General features: G+C 35.0%; 1 protein-coding gene across 5 annotated transcripts in view; it reads left to right on the top strand.

Moving 5' to 3' along the window:
* Positions 1 to 22,412, top strand: part of NLGN4X (neuroligin 4 X-linked) — a 166,654-nt gene that overhangs the window by 137,740 nt on the left and 6,502 nt on the right. For all 5 annotated transcript variants that reach the window (XM_085212802.1, XM_085212770.1, XM_031557517.2 and 2 more), the window contains 2 exons: positions 14,225 to 14,410; positions 16,669 to 17,458. In XM_085212802.1, the coding sequence (XP_085068928.1) occupies positions 14,225 to 14,410; positions 16,669 to 17,458 (976 nt within the window). The remainder of the gene's footprint in view (positions 1 to 14,224; positions 14,411 to 16,668; positions 17,459 to 22,412) is intronic.

Genomic DNA, 22,412 nt, shown 5'->3' on the forward strand with positions numbered 1-22,412 from the left:
AGCTGTGTTGCTTCGTAAGAGGAATCTCTGTAATTTCCATCTCACGGCTAGTTTCTGTAGAGTACAGTAAGTGATCAACTCTGTTCTTACACCATCATTTTGCTGTATTGGAAGATGAGTCCAGTGTCCTTCTATGGGTGCTCTCCATGCTAGGTGAATCCTTAGGCATTAGTTCCACTAAACCCCTTCTTGTGTCATTGTGATGACAGACCTTTCCAGTAGCAATTGAGAGCAGAAAAGCAACTTCAATGTTTTAATTTTCCTGTAGAATTTCTATTTCCTTCCTTTCTTTCTCTCTACCCAATAACTATAGAATAATTTATAAACAGTAATCTTCCTTTGCAAAAGTTTGCTTATGGGATCCTGGGATCCTCCTGCTACCCATATCTTTGAGAAGAAAAAGTCACAATACCATTGTGAATATTCCATCAGGGATTTGTTTTATTTGGCTTCTGGAATGTGTTGTTCTACATACAACAGCAGTATGTGTTGCTCCTTTGCAAGCAGTGGGTATCACTAAATAATTTCCGGTGGTCTCACAGAAATCAGCAAAATGAATGTGCATTGAGGGGAAAAGAAGAACTTGAGTAATATTTGGAGATATCTAGAAGTGCCAAAGTACATACTGGAGCCAATTCTGATTCAACTTCTTTATTCCAGCAGTTCTATCTTTCTCACACAGTATTGTCAAAATCATTAGATGGATGCATAAACAATGTAATAACTAAAATCAACACAGTGAATAAATTGGTTTATTCCGAGTTTCATTGAAAAGAGGTTTGAAACTAAAAGATGATAATTGCTTGTTATTAGCCCTTATAATGATTTACTGCTAAAAAGTATATATTACAAATTCAATTTTCAAAAAGTATTTTTAGTCTTAGAATAGTAAATACAGCTAGTGCAAAAGAGTTATACAAGCCAAATTGCTTGCATAATATTGAACCAAATTTCTTTAACAACAAGAAAAAAGTACAAGTACAAATATGCTAGTGATGAAAATCCCACATTACCTGGAAGATTAAATTAAACAAATCTAATTGGCATTTCCTTTTCTAAATTATGAATGTAATCACCGAAAATCTAATTCCTCCCCAAGGCACAGAGAAATTACATTAGGAAGATGTTATATAAAACTTAAGAGAAGGAAGTTTCTGTGATAGCTATGAACACGATGACAAATGTAGCATGAACTCAGCTACCAGTAGGTTGTTTTTATATTAAAATGTCCTAAATTACATGTTCTTTCATCTGATTTTTAATGTTGAATTCTGTCTTACCTATTACTACAACTTTAATAAACATAAAACCATAAAAACATCAAAGATAGGAATAATTTAATATAAAGATAAAAGTACTTGCAGTGCAACAATGTGTAAACCAATTTTCCTTCAAGAGCAAGTGTCATAGAGCAGTTCAATTAACAAATTATTTCCTCTATATTTTCTTTTTATGGTTATATTGATATGTGTGCATTTTATGATTATATATTTATGATATGCTTCTATACATTATGATTCAGAGTAAGCCTAACTGAATGTCATGTAAAATCTTCAAAATTATACTTAATTCAAAGAGCTGCAAACCTCAATGAAGAGTATGCATTTATTCTCAGTCATTATGTATATTAGTCAAGACTTGTAAAAAAATAACAAAAAAATTTGATCTCTAATGTAATGTGATAGGGCAAGACTGATCATGACTTTCCAAATTTAATAGAGCTTTACTGAAAACTTATGGAAAAATTTATTAAAACAAGGAAGCGACTTCCTATTTCCACTGATTTGTTTGCGTCATGTTGCTATAATGGAATCATAGAACGGTTTGTATCGAAAGGGATCTGAAAGATCATCTAGTTCCAACCCCGTATCATTCACAGGGTTGCCAAATACTACATCACACACTAGATCAGGTTGCCCAGAGCCCTATTCAATTTGTGCTTGAATATCTCCATTGATAGGGCATCAACAGCTTCTGTGGTAAACCTGTCCAGAGCCTCACCACCCTCTGAGTTGAGTATCTTCCCCTAACATCTGATCTAAATATCCCCTCTTAGTTTAATGCCATTCCCCCTTGTCCTGTCACTATCAAATTATTTTAAAAGTCATTCTCCCTCCTCATTATAAGCTAATTTAAGTACTACTTTAAGTTTGCGGAAGGCCGCAAAGAGATCTCTCTTGAGCCTTCTCTTCTCCAGGCTAAAGAAGCCCAGATCCTTCAGCCTGTCTTCATAGAAGAAGTGCTCAAGTCCTCTGATTATCTTAGTCGCTCTCCTCTGGATTTGCTCTAACAGCTCTGCATTCTTCCTACGCTGGAGGCCCCAGGCCTGGATGCAGTACTCCAGATAGAACCTCACAAGCAGAGAGTAGAAGGGGACAATCACCTCCCTCTCCTCTGCTCCCATTGTCTTCTGATATAGTCCTTCTGGGCTGTGAGCGCGCACTACTGGCTCATGCCAGCTTTTCATCCATCAGGACCCCTAAGATCTTCTCCACAGTGCTAGTCTGTAGTCTTCCCAGTTTGTAAATATATCTGGATTTTCCTGATCCAAGTGCAGCACCTTGCTCCTGGACTTGTTGAACCTCGTTAGGTTTTCCTGGGCCCATTTCTCAAGCCTGTCCAGGTCCTTCTGGATAGCATCCCTTCCTTCTACCGTGTTTGAAGCATCATTCAGCATGGTGTCATCCGCAAACTTGCTGAAGATGCACGCAATGCCCTTACCTAATTGATAAAGCTGCTAAAAAGTTCTAGTCCCAAGACAGACCCCTGAGGGACACCACTTATTACCTACCTCTACCTGGGCATATATTGGTTGATCACAACCCATTTGCTCTGACCTTCCAACCAATCATTTATCCTCCACATAGTCCAGTCTTTGAACCTGGGTCTCTCCAATTTAGAGAGAAGAACATGGTGTGGGATCATGTTAAAGGCCTTGCAGAAGTCCATGTGGGTGATATCTTCTGCTTTTCATTTGTCCACTGATGCCATCACTCCATTGTAAAAGGCCACCAAATTGGTCAGGCACAATCTGCTCTTGGTGAAGTCATGCTGGCTAGTCAGTTAATGCACGTGCCTTCACATAGCTTCCAAGAGGATCCACTTCATGATCTTCCCAGTCACAGAGGCAAGACTCCCTGATCTTTATCTTTCCAGGTCTTCTTTTATCTGTGTTTTGTTTGTTTGTTTGTTTGTTTTTGTTTTTTTGTTTGTTTGTTTAATGGATGCATGTTTCCTATTTTCCAGTCTAGGAACTTTGCCTGACAGCATCAGAATAACTTAGGCCCCCCAGGAGCACTGCTGGAAATGAAGACTTCTGTATATCACACTTCAGTGCCAAGCTCTTCACTCACTGTTACTGAGGAATCCTCATTAGTTTCTTTTTCTCTGCTAAATAGTGTGCTTAAATTCAACAAGTCACCATGTCTGACCTGAGGTCTATCTTCCAAATTACTTTTTTTTTTTTTTGGATGAAGTGCCTTAGTTTAGGAACAAATTTATTACTTGCAAGAATATTGTTTGGCAGATAATGATATAACAATTACTGACATTCCATTTGTTGTTTCTCTAGGAATACTCCAGTATTGTCAAACTATACTTTAAAACTCTGTGCGCACATGGTTGGGTTACTGTGGCTTTGGAAGTGATGTGAAGTTTCATTCCTCTTTTCTTTTTCTTTTTTCTTTTTTCTTTTTAAGAATATCAATTGTAACACATAATGATTCTGCAGTCATGATAAATGCATACTTAGAAAAATTAATTCAGAACATTTCAGTGTGCAATAGCATTGATTTTGTTCACTTTGTTAGAGCTCTGAATGCTCAAGCACATTATTTAAATCCATTTATTTCTTACAAGATATTCATGGTGTGCAAACCCAATCTGAGAAAATCTATTTTAATATATTCTGTGGACTTCAGTGTCAAAGATTTAGTTAAGATATTTTTGTCAAAAGTTCATTTGAAAAAAAAAGAAGAAAAAAGAATGTATATTTACATATAGGATTTTTTTTTCTTATCATCAGAAGTCACAGTAGATAGAGTATACTGCTAGAATTGCTAGAAACCTGTTTATGTTACTCCTGGAAGATTACCTGATCTGATTAAAGTCTTCTAAAGCTCCATTTTGGATAGTATATGGCGACAGAAGTGCATGAACACTTTTTATCTTTATAAAAATATCATTTTAGCCATTTCCAAAGCTGCTTAGTATATCATTGAGAGAGCAGAGTTCCCACGTCAACGTATAGGAGTCCTGTGAGGGATGAATCACAGAATCACAGAATCACAGAATGGCCAGGGTTGGAAGGGACCTCAAGGATCGTGAATCTCCAACCCCCCTACCACATGCAGGGCCACCAACCTCCCCATTTAATACTAGACCAGGCTGCCCAGGGCCCCATCCAATCTGGCCTTGAACACCTTCAGGGACGGGGCATCCACAACCTCTCTGGGCAGCCTGTTCCAGCACCTCACCACTCTCATAGTACAGAACTTCCTCTTGACATCCAACCTAAGTCTTTCCTCCCTCGACTTAAAACCATTTCCTCTCGTCCTGCTGTTATCTACCCTTTCAAAGAGTTGATTCCCCTCCTGTTTGTAGACTCCTTTTAGGTACTGGAAGGCTGCAATGAGGTCACCCCGCAGCCTTCTTTTCTCCAGGCTAAACTAGCCCAGCTCCCTCAGCCTGTCTTCGTAGGGGAGGTGCTCCAGTCCCCTGATCATCTTCAAATGATGGGATGCTGGCTATGTTGCTCTCATCTGTGGCTTCAGGCATTGAGGGTTTCCTGGGGGTCCTGTCCTCAACAGAAGAATGAAGTTTAGAAGTTATCACACCACAGTTAATCTACCTATAGCTGCAAAATCAGAGTGGTAGCACAAAGTCTAACTTTGTGATACAGACATCTGAAACATACTTACACACCTACCAATATTGTGAAAATTAAGTACACCCAAATGTAATGTCCCTGAATATGACAATCTTGGTAGCTACTGCAATAGAACTCATTACCTCTGTGGTCCCTTTTAGCTATGGCAAATGCAAAGCAGCTTTAACCATTTTATCAAGCATATTAAGAAGGAACAAAAACTTGAAGACTAGAAAATGTATGTATGTATGTTTGTTTGTTTATGCATTCACCCCCATCCACCCGGAATTTATTAAAAACTGATGGCAAAGGAAATTCTGTTTCCTTCCAGTATACTCCAGCATAAAAAAATAAATAAGATTAATACATTTCTATTTAGTCTTCTGATCTAATTTATCAAGTTTTTGTTTAAATGGAGCACCTTGTCTGCTTCCATTTACTGGGTTCTTTAGCATGCATCTTAGATATTGCAGGATATCTTAGAAATCTCATTTTCAAGGAGCACTTAAGTACCAAAAAAAAAACTACTGATGAAGATGGTTAAAAGTTATGAATCATTTACTCTGGTAGGAAACCATTTGTTCTATACCTATCTCAAAGGGAACTGTACAGTACACTTATTAATCATTTTAACAACATTTTCACAGAGTGTGTAGTATAATTTTTTTTAACATTAGTCTCACTTTTCAACTTTATTTTTGTCTCCCAGGAATTTTATTAGAGGTTTTGTTAGTGATTAGTCAGACTAGCAAGTGGAAAGGTTCATTTCTCCCCAGTTTCTTACTCTGTATGTTGTCAGGGAGTTAAGCATTTTTCAGGGTATTTAGGATATTACTAATTCTAGTCAAATATTATCAACAGAGCTAATTTGCCTAATTACTCAGAAAAATCCTACTGCATGTTACACAAGCTTTCATGACAGCATTCTGCATAATTCATAGGCTATTGACACTATACTTTATAATGGCATGCAATAGAAATAAGTAAGGCAAGGACATAATCATCTTTTTTCAATAAAGAAGTAAAATATAATCTGTTTCTCATAACAAGTGTTTATTAAAATGTTACAATGTTCCTGCTCATTTTTAACTCTTAAGTGTTAATTTAAAATTATATGTTGACGATCCAATGGTCTAAAAGCTCACAACATTCCACAACATGAAAAGTTCAACTCTTAGTAATATAAAATTTCTGAAATTTCTAAAAAGAAATCAAATGCTATTGAAATGGAGGTTTGCACCATAACTGTGAAATAATACACTGATTCTGGCTAGGATGAGTTAAATTATGTTGCTGTGTTTTGATTTTATGCTGTTGATGACACACGAACGTTTTGGCTGCTGCAGAGCAGTGTTTACACAGTGGTAAGACTTTTGTATTTTTCCAACCCCATTCCCTGCAGTCATTAGTCTTGGGGTAGGCAAAAGGCTCGTAGGTGACACAGATATAAAAAGTGATTGAAATTTCCATTCAATGTCATTTCCCATATTATATAACACCTTGAGCAGCAATAAAACTAAAGGCAGAAAAAGGGGTGGGTTTGGCTTCCAAAGTAGCCTTTGTTTCGGATTGTGAAGGCATTGATCTGCCTTTCGGAAGTGTTGAATGATTTCCTTTGATTTGGTTGTGTTTTTCCATCATCTATTAAATCGTCTTCATCCCAGCCGACAGATCATCTTGCTTTAGTTCTTTGTATTTTGTCTCTGCATTGTGCTGGTGAAAGGTAACTAAGCAAGCAGCTATGGGGGTGCTTTGCTGCTGGTCAGGGATTCTCATTCATTTGTTTTCAATACTCAGAGTACGTTTGTCTTGTTCAGTGACTTTGGTTTTGACTCCACTTTATTTTTTTTCATTTTTTCTTTTTTCTTCCCTGACAATAGCATTCTTAGAACAACAGATTGCACTTAACTTGCTTCTTTTTATCACTTTTTTTTTTTTTTTATAAACTGTTTATAATTCTGTGAATCTATTGTGATATTGATTATATTTTGTGTAATGACAAGTTTAATCTGTGACCACTTGGATAAATAGTAAATTAGAAGATAACAGATCAATCAATGCATTCTGCAGTGTTTATTGCTCTCATCTTTATTTACCATTTTTAAAAAAATCTACATTCAGAACAGTTGTCAAAAGCTTTTTCAGTGACATTTCTTATGAAGTTATGTGCTGTTCACCATGAAAGAAGAATATGAAATTAAATGTTGCATATAGTTTCAATATCTAATACTATAGATAATATTAGTGGGCCTAATCTCATTGCACAATAGTTTCAGAGCATTTTACACTGTGCATGGCAGATTTAAAAATGATGTCATGTACAAATTTTAATTGGATTCATTAAAAATATTTTATGATAGAAATTTCATAATAGCTTAAACTTGTTGACCTCCCTAGTAGACTGATAAATTTATGGTCCTTAAGAAGCTTTTCACTCCTTAGAAATATATATAAAATCAGATTTTAAGTCTTGCTATTATGCATCACACTGTCTTTTCTCATCCTTTTTCCCATAAATGTTCTTATAATCATATGCGATTCAGGACATTTTCAGATAACTTTAATGTATTCTAATCTAGATTTTCTCCTAAAAAAAAATAGCAATAAAAATAAAATAAAAAATAATAAAAATAAAATTAAAAAGTATTCTCACATTACCATCCCTCTCACCTATTTTTTTGTACTTTATGTATGTGGTAATTATTTTGTCTTCATGGTAGAACTAATTTGAAAAAATCCATCAAGACACAATCTTAACAAGCTGTTTTTGTGGTTAATCTCGAGTTAGAATATTGTTTTAAAAGTCATTGCTATGTCTTATGTATTAATACAATCTACTAACTCATATGGAAACTGGAAAATGACTTGCCTTCACTGCAATTTTCTTTTTACTCATCACATCTGGAGTTAAAATTCAAATGAGTCTTAGCTGGAGCAAGATAGGATGAATACCCTTAGCAGACCGAAATTTATTTCTGTGGCCTCTATTTTAGAGAAGCAGGCCATACCTAAGAGACAGTGTTGCGGAATATTAAAAAAAAAAAAAAAAAAAAAAAAAAAAATCTTCTAGCAAAGCATCCTATCTCTGGACTCTTTTGGGGAGGCTTGGGGAAGAGTAACAAACATATATATCCGTTCCCTCTAATAGTTCTTTAGCCTCAGACTGTTTCTATCTCAGGGACTTCCAGTACTAGTTATGGTTTCAGTTAATAAAGTGAATGAAATCACGATGGATTGCCTTTCATGCTTAAAGATTTTAACATTTATATTCAGCAGGAGCACTTTTACATTGGTAAATGTGATGTGTACATCAGAGGAGAAAAAAAAATGCTATTAGAAAATAGGAGTTTGCTTTATGTTTGTCATTTGTGCTTTGCTTTGTAAATACCCTCCTCTGGCATTTCATAAATGAAACTAATGAAAATGAAAAAGACATGCTTATGCTTCCAAGCATAGTCTGTTTTACCTTATTCATATTTCTTATGTCTTATTTGTGATCAGATATAATACAAATTAATCTTCCTTTTGAGAAACTTGGAGCAGGATACACAGTTCTGGGCAGCAGTTGTGAAGAGGCAAAAAGACAAAAGAAATTTAAAATGAAATAGGGTTTAGAAAGAATCAAAGAAATAGATCAAAGTGTGCTAACTTGTTTATTTTGTATATGTTTCCTGGTGATTAATTTTTCATTATGATATCTTGGCTGTTCAATGCATCTTGTTGAGTTTAGCATTAGATTTTATGTAAGGGCAACATCATCAGCTTAGAAATTGAATATTTTGGTTTTAAGAAAATATGTAAAGTGCAAAAGGGGAAAAATATTAATTTGCTGTGAAGATTGTGTCTCATTTTAGGATGCACTTGTGAAATTTCTTTTATTAGCTAATAGTGTGACAGAATGAAATTTAATCTTTGATTTTTATATTATTCTCCATCAAGTGTGGTAAAAGTCAAATAAACTGGTTAGTTTCCTCATATGTGAATTCTTTTACATCTTAAAAAATTGGTGTCATTTGCCAGTACTGAATTACCTTTGTGAATTTTGATACTATTTTGAAACAGAAAGAAAATATGGCTTTCACATACTAGATCCTGTCTTTTTCCACTGGAAGATTGTATACTAATTGTAGTACAAATTTTTGTTTTTTACAAATTTTACAAAAATGTTTTCTAAGAGTTACTTGAGTAGTGCAAAGCACTGATTCTTGAGAAAAAAATAAAATTGTTGCTGTTTTGTTACACAAAGACAACCTGCACAAAATCATACCAGGACAATCTTTTCAATTTCTAGTTTTACTAGCTTCCTTACCTTCCTCTTAGCTTTCTAACAACATACAGTCTATTACACCCTGGCATAGGCTACAGACAATGATATATGCAACTACAAGGTTGTGTATGTCAAATGTCAGTAAGATGAGAATAAAATAACCATAGAGCAGCTCATGTTTAAATTCAGAAAGTAAAAGACGTGAAGTAATATTTACTTTATTTGAAAAATGTCACATTGTACCAGTGTTCTTGATAGTTGTTAGCATTGTGCTGCTCTTCATTTAGAGCAGGCAAATTACTCTTTATTTGAATGCCTTTGTTATGGAAACCTTCCTTTGCAGCTGGTGTTGACATTGAAATTCAAATATCTTTGCTGACTGATGTGTAAGGGATGAGTAAGGAATGAATAGAAAAAAATTTAAACACAGTTCACTAGCTCAGTGCCTAGTGTCTTGTTCCATTGCTTAGGATGAAAAAGAAAATAAAAATTATAAATGAATAAAGAAAGACAATAAAAGAACAGAGAAGAAGAACTGAAGGGGAAAAAAAAAAAAAATCAATGGAAGAACACTCATAGTCAAAATTTAGGCTTTCAGCCAGCCATGAAATTGATTTGATATGGATTAGGTCCAAGGACCAAATATGAAGATGAAGAATGGATTTTCCCCTCAATGATATAATCCTGGGTAATACTGCCCGGGAAATGGAAAAGGAAAGTCGTCATAATGTTTTATTTTTGGAATGACTTAAAAGCATGGGAAATCAGTTCATAGGAATAAATAAATGCAAATTGCTGCAGGATTTTGATTATTTTGGAGATGGCATTTTATCTCTAAAGCTCTCAGAACACAACTCACTGTATTTAACTTCATGATTTTTCCTCCTTTATCTAAGAATATATTTGTCTGTTCTTTTAAAGTGAATTTTGTACTCATGGCAATAGTATGCCCACTTGCTTCAGAGCAAATGGCAGTAAGGTTATTCAAATACCCTTAAATGGAAACAAATTAACATTTCTGGTGCTTCAGTCCAGGAATGCAGTGAAGTCAGAGGAGTCACCCAGTGTTTTCATAGAAGGCAGAACAGAGTCTGCCCCTTTGCCAGGCTGTCCTGAGCTCCGGGAGCTACCAGTACTAGTTTCATTCTCTGCGTAGGGCTGATTTCATCCAAACTTGCCTAAAATGTTGGTCTCAGTGTAAGCTGATCATCTACCGTTGTCTGCCTGGATAAAAAATTTTTTATGGCAATTCTATCCATTCAAATTCAGCTGTGTAAAAATCTGAAGCTGTTTTTGGAGAGTGTTTTGTTTTGTTTTTCACATACTATATGTTAGGATAGTGCTCATAATATTAGATTAGACACAAAGCTTTTGGGTAGCTAAAGTTAACAATGATCTATACACCCTTTCGTACCTTATTTCACCTGAGTGCTACGTGGCATAAGGGTGTCAGTTATGATTGTTTCTTCTTTGAGATACTCATGCTATTGTCCTCTATTTACTATCTAACTTATCCTCTAGTTTACTATCTCTATTTACTATATAAACTATCTATTCTATGCCCATAAACCATTGTATAACTTTCAGTTTGCAAAATTTATTGTCAAAATTTTAGAATTCATTAAATTCCAATATCATATTTATTGTAAATGAAATATTTTGCAGAAATATTTGTATATCTGGACAAGATCCACTGCTGAAATTTAACTTCACATTAGCTTGCTCTTTGCAAATGAAAATCATGTGACTAAAAGTCTTATTATTTTGATCCTGTGCCCATGCTTGCTCTGTAATTCAGATCATTGGCACACTTTCAAAGAAAACTTCAGGATCATTACTATCTCCTGCACTTTTCTAAATTTTCATGCCTCTTTTGTACTTCTCTCCAGACTGATGGTTCTTTGTTTCCAAAGACTCTTAATCCCTGAGTGCTGCTCTGTTCAGCTGGTGGCGTTCTTGCTCTCCTGGCATGGTTAATCAGTTTGGAACAAATATCCCCTAAAAATGTTTGGGACATTTCACTCACACGTGTTGTGCTCAGATTCCTCTTTCTCAGCTGTTGTTGTTTGTGGCTTTTTGTGGGAGGAGATCCATGTGGATGTCCTTCCCAATCATTGTATTGTTATTTAAAGGAAAACAGGTTTATAAAGTCAAGAACTGAGTATTACAGCCAATGTGTTTCTGGTTCATTATTTTCTGGTGAAAAGGAAAAATTGTTATTTGTTGTCTATATTAAGCACTTGCCTTCCTTTCTTTATTGCATTAGGATAGTGAGAAGGGCTTCTGTGTCCTATTAAAGTCCTAATCCATGGATTTTCAGTTCACAGATTGTCCTATAAGTTGTACCATACAAAAAAATGGGAAATATTCTTACTGCACTTAAAAATATGTGCTTACAAGGCACAAAGTATAATCTAAAAGTAAATCTGCATTCCTGATTGTTTAGGACATAAGAGTCACATACAAATAAAGTGTTCTGAAATGTTCATAGTAGTTACAGGAAAATAATAAAAAATAAAAATCTGTTAGTGTTGCATATTTCTGGGCAAATAGTTACTCCTTGCCTGAAATGGCTTTGAACAAAAAATTTGATCCAGTATACAGAACATGAAAGAAAATATATCCTCATCAAGAAAAGACAGACTTATGATTCCAGTTTTTGTCATGTGGGGCTGACACTTTATCTTGATGCTTAGTTTTTAAATTAAGAAAAATTTCTCTTGCAATTAGTAAGAATCATTAGAGAACTGTTGAAACAAACAAACAAAAATCTTAATTTGTCTAACATCATATCTGCATTGACTGCAGTTTTACTCAGTCACTTTTTAGTTCATTTGGAAAGAATTCAAAATCACAAATATCAACCAGCTTTATCTTGATACTGCTAGAAGAGCTGAAACGTGTTTAGGATCTGAATATTAATTACTGTGCTGCTTTAAAGGTTACAACAGTCACTTTCTCTCAGGGAGGTCATAGTTCAGATTGAATAAAAGCTTAACTATAAAATATTATAGAAAATGGAGGTAAACTGCAACAAACAAAGTCAGCAAGGGGTTATTCTTTCTTTGACAGATAATAAAGGCATGTGAAAAAGAAGACAGTTGTTAGATAGATAGATAGATAGATAGATAGATAGATAGATAGATAGATAGATTAACAGTGTGTTTCCTCCTTTTTCCTCTTTGGTATGGAAGAGAAAGAAGATGTTACTGCAGTTCTCCCTCCCTTGCTTCTCACTACTATAAATTTTTGTTGTTGTTTTATATGAAAGCCATATCAAATGCTATTTAGCCATAAAGTTATGATTCATGTTACTGTAATTGTATAAAATGTTTTTTTGAAAAGAAATAAAGAACAAATGAAACATTTATTGACATTAAATATCAATTAAAGTTGCTAATTAAATATGATTTTTTTATATGAAAAGTAATTCTTTTCATTCATTTATGGCTGATCTTACATGTAGAAATTTATGTCACCATAATGTAGTCTATGTGATGCTATAAATTTAGAGTTTAGTTCTTTATGTGGCATTACTTTTATATACTGAGGCTGGATTTGCATCTCATTTTAGAAATTTTATCATAGAAAACGTTATGGAAATGCATCTGTGAATGTTCAATACATATGATTTCTTATTTTCTTTCACCTTCTTTTCCACTTCCTCCATTTTCAGTCATTTAGTTACTCAAACTTAGTGAACTTCCTTCCTTCCTGTCACTGAAAAATACCTACAAACAGTACAAAGAAATCTGTTTCTCTTTGCCAGTATTTGTATGTACCACAAGGACTTTTTTCCTTGGGGTCTTAGGTCTCCTTCCCCAACAGACCAGAAGACATTGGCATAGCAGGCTGAAGTGGCTCAAGGCTGCAGATGGTTAATCTCACTTTCAAACTGCTCTGGGACTCTAGATCTCCTGAGTTGTGAGGCCTCCTTCTGGATAATTTTCTGAAATGATAGCTTGTAAATGTTAGTAACTGAGTCCCTTGTTTTGACTTGACATGTAGTTGCCAGCGGAGCCTAACTCAGTGATGTCCACCTGACAATATCCATTTGATATTTGGTATGTAAGGTATTTCTCGTAAGACATTTCATGTAAGGTATTTCTTATAGACTACTGACTTCCAGTTGTCTGTCAGTGAAAGTCTGTGGGAGTTAAAGAGTGTAAGCGTAAGTACATGACTTGATGTGGTAATTGTGATGTAACACAAGGTCTAGTCTGTGAATGATAGGCAGCGTGGCTAATGTTTCACATTAGTTGGTTTCAGAAAAACAAATTAATCTTGGTCCTAGTCTTTTGGTCATTTCGTTCTAAGCAGCAAGACAAGAAGCAAATGTGTTGTTCTTTGTTTCTAAAATCTGATAACTGCAGTACAGGAACAAAAAACAGCAGCACAGTTTTTCCTGAAGTTTCCAAGAAAAGAAACAAAACCTGAATAGTTCAGATAAAATCTCCCTACTAATGGCTGAATTGTTCACAGTTTACTTGCTGTCTTCCTAATAAAAACCCTTTGAAAGATTTGAGTGTGATTTTTTTGTCATTGTTTCCTGTTCCTTTTACTATTTTCTTCATTATTTTCTATTTCTGAGCATGTCCATTCTTATCAAAAGTAGAATGATTTGTAGAGCTATGTAGGTCAGGCGAATGCTGGTCCAGGTTAGGAAGCATTTAAATGAATGTGTTAGGGAGCATTGCTCTTAGTGGAAGATTTGGTGTATGATTTACTGCTGTGTGTTGTCTTTATCGAAAAACAATTTCCTAAGCTTTTGTACCGTAATAACATACAACTTTAAACGTTTCATATCTTCAGTCTGTATATTTTCACTGATACGGTGTTATTTCAGAAAAATAATGATTTTGCACAAATAAAACCTTTGCAGCAGAGAAAAACAAACCAAAATCAAACAGTGTACAGAATTATTTCTACTGCCTGTGCTGGAGACATTTAACTAGGACTGTAACCTTTTAAAAAAGGGGAAAAAAATAGCCCAGAAGATGAAAATATGAAAGTATGCTTTGTGAATGTGTGGATATCCTGCAGCCAATTCTGTGTCTGGTGAACTAAAATTATCCCTTTTTGCCTTATAGGTTTTTTAAGTACTGGGGACCAAGCTGCAAAAGGCAATTACGGATTGCTTGACCAAATCCAAGCTTTGCGTTGGATTGAAGAAAATATTGGATCTTTTGGAGGAGACCCAAAAAGAGTTACTATTTTTGGATCTGGGGCAGGAGCTTCCTGTGTCAGTCTTCTGACACTCTCTCACTATTCAGAAGGTAAGTATCTTCTGAACAAAGCATACAGTAATGGAAAAATGATTCTTCTGTAATCTTTTGTAAAACTAAGCAAAATAAAGCAGAATATATATATATATATAAAAAAAAAAATAGCCATATCAAGTAGACAGAACTATACTACATCTGTAATTTTTGTAAAATACCCACTATTTATTGTTCTAGTTTTGTATTTGGCAACATAAACATTCTTGTCTACCCTCTCAATATGTATTTAGATTATTTCTAACAACATAACTCAAACTTACTCAAAAATTTTACATAACTCCCCACAGTTATTATGGGATCCTACACAGAGTTTTTAAGATTTTGGCAGAATTTCTACCCTGAAAAACAAACAAACAAACAGACAAACAAAAAACCCCAGCAAAATATAACGAATGTATAGAACTAGTACCATGTACATAATTTTCTCTGAAAGTAATGCTAATATAATAAAATTGGAAGCATTATTTTCAGTGTAGCCCTCACAGATACCTATTGGTAACACGAACAATGCAAAAAAAATTATAATAGAAGACAAAAAAAAAAAAAGCTGTGGTTTCACACTGTGGGAAACTATGCTCCACTGCACCACTCTCGCTCACACTCCTCAAATGAAGACAGAGAGAAGATATGATAAAAAAGGTTATGTGTTGGAATAAGGACAGGGAGATCACTCACCAATTACCTTCTCAGGCCACATAAGTAGACTAATGTCATAAGTAGACTAATACAATTTATTGTATTTTACTAATAACAGACTAGAGCAGTGAGAAACTGAAAAAACACCTTCTCCTCATCCATTCTATTCTGCCTCCTCCCCCTGAGCAACACAGGAGAATGAAGAATGGAGACTGTAGTCATTTCATAATGCTTCATCCTTTCCACCCCTCCATGGCCACTCTCAGACCCTGCTCTATATGGGTCCCTCCCACAACGGTATCCTTCCTGAACTGATAATCTTGTCAAAAAAGCCTAATACAACTAAATATCTATCATATTCATAACACCATGCTACTCCTATCATACAGAAATATACAGAAGAAGGCTCAGCCCTAGCAAGCCATTGTAGAAGGATTGCTGGTAAACACATGCTATTTGGAAGTACATAGAATTATTTCTGACAATTTAGGGTAGTAACACAATAACATGCAGTAAGTAACAGTTGAGTAAGCCCTGCCAAAAACAAGCAGATGGAACAATGGAAAGCATAACCAATGAAATTTTGTGATATGTGCAGTAAGTTGTTATCACCAAAGGCTTATTGGTCTCAGTCATTTTTCCTTGTAAATACTTCAAGGTCTTCAAATCCTTTTGTAGCTCTTGCTGTCTTTGGTGTTTCAAGAGTTTGACTGTAGAAATCTTGTGCAGAAGAGGCCCGTGCATTTTAATTTAAGTATACAATGGGTCTTTTTACTGACTTTACTAGGAAAGAGGAGGTGAGGCAGATCTTCCAGTAAGCTCCAGTTGCTTTTCAGTGCTTTGTTGTCACAAAGAAGCTCTTCAGTCCTAGTCTCTGTTTGCTTTGTATATTAATACATCTAAAACAACCACAAGGAACTATTTATTTTTGTCTTATATTCTTCCAAAACATGCAAACATATTTTAATTCACCATATAGGTAGTACTTACACTACACACAATCATATGTGTGTATATATATATATGTATATGTATGTGTGCTCTTTATGTATATATTCTTCAAGGTGGTAATGAAAAATGATGTCAGAGGAGAGGGCTTAAGCTTATTAAATTGATTTTAGCAGAGCACATTTTTTTGGTATTAAATGATGCATGGCTTCTGTGAAAGAAATGAGAGTGTGTAATTTTTGTTTGACCTTTAAACTACTGAAGAGTGCATTTATGAGAGTCATCAACATGGCAAAGAGGATATGATTGCTTGTAGCTGCCACTCCTTTACAGAAAAATTTTACAGCACTACCACTGTGCTAAAATCAGGGAACTTCCATTAAAGAAAAAGAAAACTGCAGTACAAGCATGAGTTTTATTCTTGAAACAATAATCTGAAACCTTAATTCTTTCTCTATGTGAGAAATTAGAACAAGAGAGATCTAAATTAATAGCCTATTACAGGCACTGTAAAAAGGAAATAGTGAGAAAATTATATGCAAACTGAATTGAAATATAGGAATATGCGTTCTTTAGTCAAAAGCATTCTTTGCTTAGTGAAAGCTGCTTTTAATTTTATTTTATTTTTAATATAATTTGATTTGCATTTAAACAATTTGCACCTGCAGGTTTGTTCCAAAAGGCAATCATACAGAGTGGAACAGCCCTGTCCAGCTGGGCAGTGAACTATCAGCCTGCCAAGTACACTCGGATATTGGCAGATAAAGTCGGCTGCGACATGCTGGATACCACTGATTTGGTTGAATGCCTTAGGAATAAGAACTACAAAGAACTCATTCAACAGACCATCACTCCAGCCACGTACCACATTGCCTTTGGCCCTGTGATAGATGGAGATGTGATTCCAGATGACCCTCAGATTCTCATGGAGCAAGGCGAATTCCTTAACTATGATATAATGCTGGGTGTGAATCAAGGGGAAGGTTTAAAATTTGTGGATGGCATTGTAGACAATGAAGATGGTGTTTCTCCCAATGATTTTGACTTTTCTGTCTCCAATTTTGTGGACAATCTATATGGTTATCCAGAAGGAAAAGATACACTCCGAGAGACCATTAAATTCATGTATACGGACTGGGCAGACAAGGAAAACCCTGAAACAAGACGAAAGACCCTGGTAGCACTTTTTACTGACCACCAGTGGGTTGCTCCTGCTGTTGCCACTGCTGATCTGCATGCCCAGTATGGATCTCCAACATATTTCTATGCATTTTATCACCACTGCCAAAGTGAAATGAAACCAAGCTGGGCTGATTCAGCTCATGGTGATGAAGTCCCTTATGTGTTTGGCATTCCTATGATTGGCCCAACAGAATTGTTCAACTGTAACTTTTCCAAGAATGATGTCATGCTCAGTGCAGTTGTTATGACATACTGGACAAACTTCGCCAAAACTGGGTAAGTTTGACCTCTAGCATTCCTTCTTGTTGATAACACGCTCCTAAAATAGTCAAATTACCATAGCAGTGGCTCCAAGCCCGTATTGTGACTTACGATTATAGAACTGTGTAGTATGTGTGAGGCACTATGTAACTGGGGCTTATTCATATTTAATAGATTTTTAATTAGTGTGTTCCTGCAAACTATTTTCTTTCAGTAGCTCAGTGAGAAGAATAATGCACTGTATTTTTGATTCAAAAATAGGGCAATTATTAAGAAAAAGACTTTTTTAGAGATAAAGCAGCTCACTAAGATACTGAAAAATCAGAGGAAATGTATTCTACCAGAAGAAAGAACAGTCAGGCAGATAGAGCTTATGTCTTAGAAAAGTAAGGAAGTTGTTTTCTTTTTAGTGACCTTCATAGGAATGGGAGCTCAGAGAAAAAGGGAATCAGAAAGGCAGACACTGGAAAGATTTTTTTTTTTCCCACTGTAGGCTGTAATGGCCATAATGAATAGTGGGCTGGGATGAAGAAAAGGCTCAAATATAAATTTTGCTTTCAGAAGGTTAAAAATTCAAGTTAATTCTGCTTACAAAACAGTACATCAATATTTTGCAGAAAAAGAATTGTAGACATCAAGGAGAAAAAAAAAAACCTCAAAGCAGCTTAATCTGTGAGTGCTATTAATAATTTCTCTGTTTTCTACATCATTCCTCTAAATACTGTTGTGGTATTTTACTTGTACTGCAAGGGCTTTTTTGTTGACCTTGAGTCTTCAGTACTGAACAAAGATATTATGGCACAATGGTGCTGTAAATCTTTCCATGCTTAGTGGCAGGATTGGACTCTGAAAATTGCAGCTTTACTGCAGTGCAGTGAAAGAAAAATTCAGAGATGCCCATTGTGAAACATACAGCTCTTCACAATCTTTAACATATCAAGATGATGTTCAAGGCAGAAACATTTTGCAGTCATAACAAAAACCTTGATTATTAGTTAAAACACAAATATTTCAGCTCACTTTACAAAGCAAAAGAATACTCTTGCTGTATTGCATTTTAGACAACCAGGTCCTTTTGAATGCAAAAATGCCATAGCACTGAAGCAAAAGCAAATGAACTGTGAAATATTTAGATGTATGTGGAAACAATAAGACATCAGTTGGATGATTGGGGTAGACAAACTGGTGAAAGCTTGGCTTATGGACAAATAATGCCACATGTTGACTGTAGTGCACATTCAAAAAGAGTATTTTATCATGATTTTGTTTTTGTACGGATTAAGTGTTGTGTGTACATAGACGACATGCGGTTCTTGCAAATGTGCAAGAATGGAATTACTACAGAGATCTCCGTATTCCCACTGTTAGTAGCAATTTCTTTATGATTATTCTCTGTACAATAAGTTGCATCTAAACAATTTTTAAGCAGTTTCTTTCAGCCCCAACTGCCACTATTACTCGTAGTTGCAAGCAGTTTGCAGCTGTTTCTACTTGATAGCTAATTTCAGCAATCTACACTTACCATCACCCAATTATGAACTCATGTCTTAGTCTTTTCAAAACCTTGTTTCTAGCTTAGTCTAGAAATAGTGACAGAGCAGGTGAGATAAACTAGATTTGGGATATAAAAATTGCATGAATATATAGCTTTTGATTCCACTGTGTGGAAAATTATATGTGAGAGCTTCATTAAGAGGTGCACTTAAAGCTTCAGTCCGCTGTCAGTAGTACTATCCTAATAGAAATTGTAATTTTGTATGCACAAATGTTCTGTTAGTTAGGGCTGTGTTATACTACTCGCAGATACATCAGCAGAGGGAGTGAGGATGATGTGAGGGGATGTGTGCCAGCCCTTAATGGTTACTCTGAAAGTGACACTCTTGTGAAGAAGGATTTGCAGTTTCACAAAGTGGATATGAAACTATGTTCTCAGAGACATTTATCAGGTTTCTAAAAATTACCCTCTTTTGAGTAGTTAAAGTACTCTGAATCTTTGTCCACACTTATCCATCTCTTCTCAAGTCAGCTGTGGAAAAGATATAGGCCAAAAGAACGAATCCTGAATTTCTTTGTAATTCAGAGGAATACTCCTGAATTATTTTACTGTCACTGATTCTGAAGGAAAATGTTAACTGAGTTATTAAGGATATCTATTCAGTTTGGCTTTTTAAAGGAAGATGTAATTAAACTTACAAAGAATAAATGTATTTTCAAATCAATCCTCTGAACTACTTTATGAACCTTGCATTTCTTTCAATGTTTTTCTCTGAAGGAATAACGGTTTTCAATAGCAAGTCTGTTGGTCAGATGAAACAGAGTATTTATGCATTGCTTTCCTCAGTAGCTCATAGCTGATTGGAAGTATGGCAACAGTGGGTACAGGTAAAAGTGAGGGAAGGAGATGTGGACAAAACCATGATTGTGTAGCAATGTTTCAGAGAGGAATGTCAACACCATTATTATTATTAAAATAACTTGAAAAATCAGGGAAAGCGTGAAGAAACTCTACAGAGGGTTTTGTTTTTGGTTTTTTGGTTTTTTGGTTTTTTGGGTTTTTTTTGTGTGTGTGTGTGTGTTAGTATGTATTAAAGAAGACTGCTTAAGGAAAATAAATTACCAGTAGGCCTTTCAGTGGCTTGGAAGCAGACTCATTGTGTAACTGTCAAGACATTTTACTCTCTGACGAAGTGAAAAGATGACACCAAAAATGAAATGCATTAATGTAACAATTCCATTATGGTAACTAATAGTTAGTGCTCTTGCAAAATTACATAAAAGAAAAATGTCATTTCAACATGCTATTTGGAATTCTGGATAAGAGAAAATTTCCTAACATTTCTCAAAATTCTTCTGGTGCCAACATTACGAGATATGAAATAGAGTTTCCTCATTTGCCCTACATGTAACCTACTAATTCTTGTGAACAGGAATGTGTGCTACTCTTCAGTCAGCATTTATTGCAGACACATTTACTTCATAGCACTTGAGAAAAAAAAAAATACATTTGTAGCCCATAAGGTGAGAATTTAATGACAATAAACTGCAACGTGTTAAACTGAGAAAAGCAGTGCAGGTTGAAAGTGGGGAAAAGAAAGTGATAAGTGAAGTCAGATAATTTTGCATGTTAATTAAAAATGTAAGATAAAATAAGAAAGATTGTCATGTATATTTCAGACAAGTTCATGCATTTCATGACGGGAACGTTTTCAGGGGTAGAATCTGTTTAATCTGAACTCTATACATTATGAAAACAAATCAACGGAGGAAAAAAAGAGCAACAGTAAGCATAAGTGTTGTTTTAGCAATAGGATGAATAAGAAAAACAAACAAAATATCCTAACAAAAATATTCCTCCCTATCAACCAGTGAGAATGGGAACCAAGCTATGCACTGTGAGATTTGTTACATGAAAAAGTATAGAACTGAAAAAGTATTCAGATTATATTTTTATCATCATAATTAGAATGTGTTTTTTAAGAAAACTCCTTTTGTTCTGTAACTACACACTGGAGCCACATGAGAGCCCAAAAACACCGTTGAGGCTAAAAAAAGTGACGTGAGAGGCTAAAAAAAAGGAAAATGGAAGTTATAGTTAATGTTGTAGATTAAAAGTTTTTTGAACAGCTAATTGGATAGGAGAAAAGACAGTATCTACATAGGTCACTCCAAAACTAATGCCTCTTGTTTATTTCCATGGAAACTACAACAGATGCAAAGAGCACAGTAACACTAGCAAATTCTCAGCTACAAAACACTCTTTTTCAACATCACCACTCTGAGTAATGTGATGAGCTGATTGGAATGCTATTCATTTTGTAGCGTGACAGTTGTGCTTAACCATCCAGAACATGGCTTGCCTTTCACACTGCTATCACCACGGCTGAAATGTACCACCCAGCATTTCACTGTGTTCACATCCACTGTTTGGTCTCCAGAAACATTCAGTAAGCGTCAATGAGTGTCAATATGTACCATTTTTTCTGCATGGAGGAATTCAATGACATGCCATGTCAGAATCCATTTTGTCAGACTGTCCCTCTGCTGCCATACCACCATCATCTACTACTGATATTTTAAGCCAATATGATAAAATAAAAGGCATTATTTTTGAAGCAGGCTTTGTACATCTATATTTTATGGCTATCCACAATACTGGAAACATTTTAAAAGAAGTTTTTAAAAGAAGAATGTTCATTTCAGAAAGTTACTTGCTAAAATCATTATCTGCATTATTTGTATATGGACACTAAAAAAAAAGTCTAAACATTTTGGTAATTTCGGTTTTGATAAAGGTCAACTTCCTTTTACCTTCAGTGAGTCCTGGATTCGTCCTTCCTCTTTTGTAATCTATTCACGAGAAGAGGGAAGGGATTAGAAACAAAGTGCAGTTAGCTGAACTACTGAACTTCTTCATCTCCTCTACTATGAATGAAGTACAACTCATTTACATGAGTAGTTTAATTTACGTCTTATGTAGGATCCTTTCCAGAGTCTGTGAGTCTGAGAGTCTGTTCTGAATCAGAACAGCAAGAGGGAAGTATACAAGGGGGATTTTAGCTGTAACTCTTCCAGGATTTTGAGTGTCTGAAAGAAAAATGCTTTGCATTTTAATAATCATGTTGATTATTATTTGATTTTGTTTGTTTTAGAATTTATTTGTTGAGCCCAAATGCGCTGTGGCAGATATATTGTGTTAGGCCAATATCTTCCCTTTTGAATTTGCTAAATCCTTCACTGTGCTCTTTGGGAATAAAAGAAATACTTTCATTTCCTTCTTAAAAGCATGTTAGAATCCCTCAAAGTATCAGTATATTAAAATCAAATGCCTCAGTACTTGGAAATTGATATTTTTTTTGAGCTTCAGCCACAGTGAGTAATTAATAATAAATTACTATTTTCAGAATTTACAGAATTTATATAAAATAATAATAATAATAATAATAATAAATAGCTACCATTCTTGAATTTT

Source organism: Meleagris gallopavo, chromosome 1 (assembly GCF_905368555.1).
Source record: "Meleagris gallopavo chromosome 1, MGAL_WU_HG_1.1, whole genome shotgun sequence".
NCBI lineage: Eukaryota > Metazoa > Chordata > Aves > Galliformes > Phasianidae > Meleagris > Meleagris gallopavo.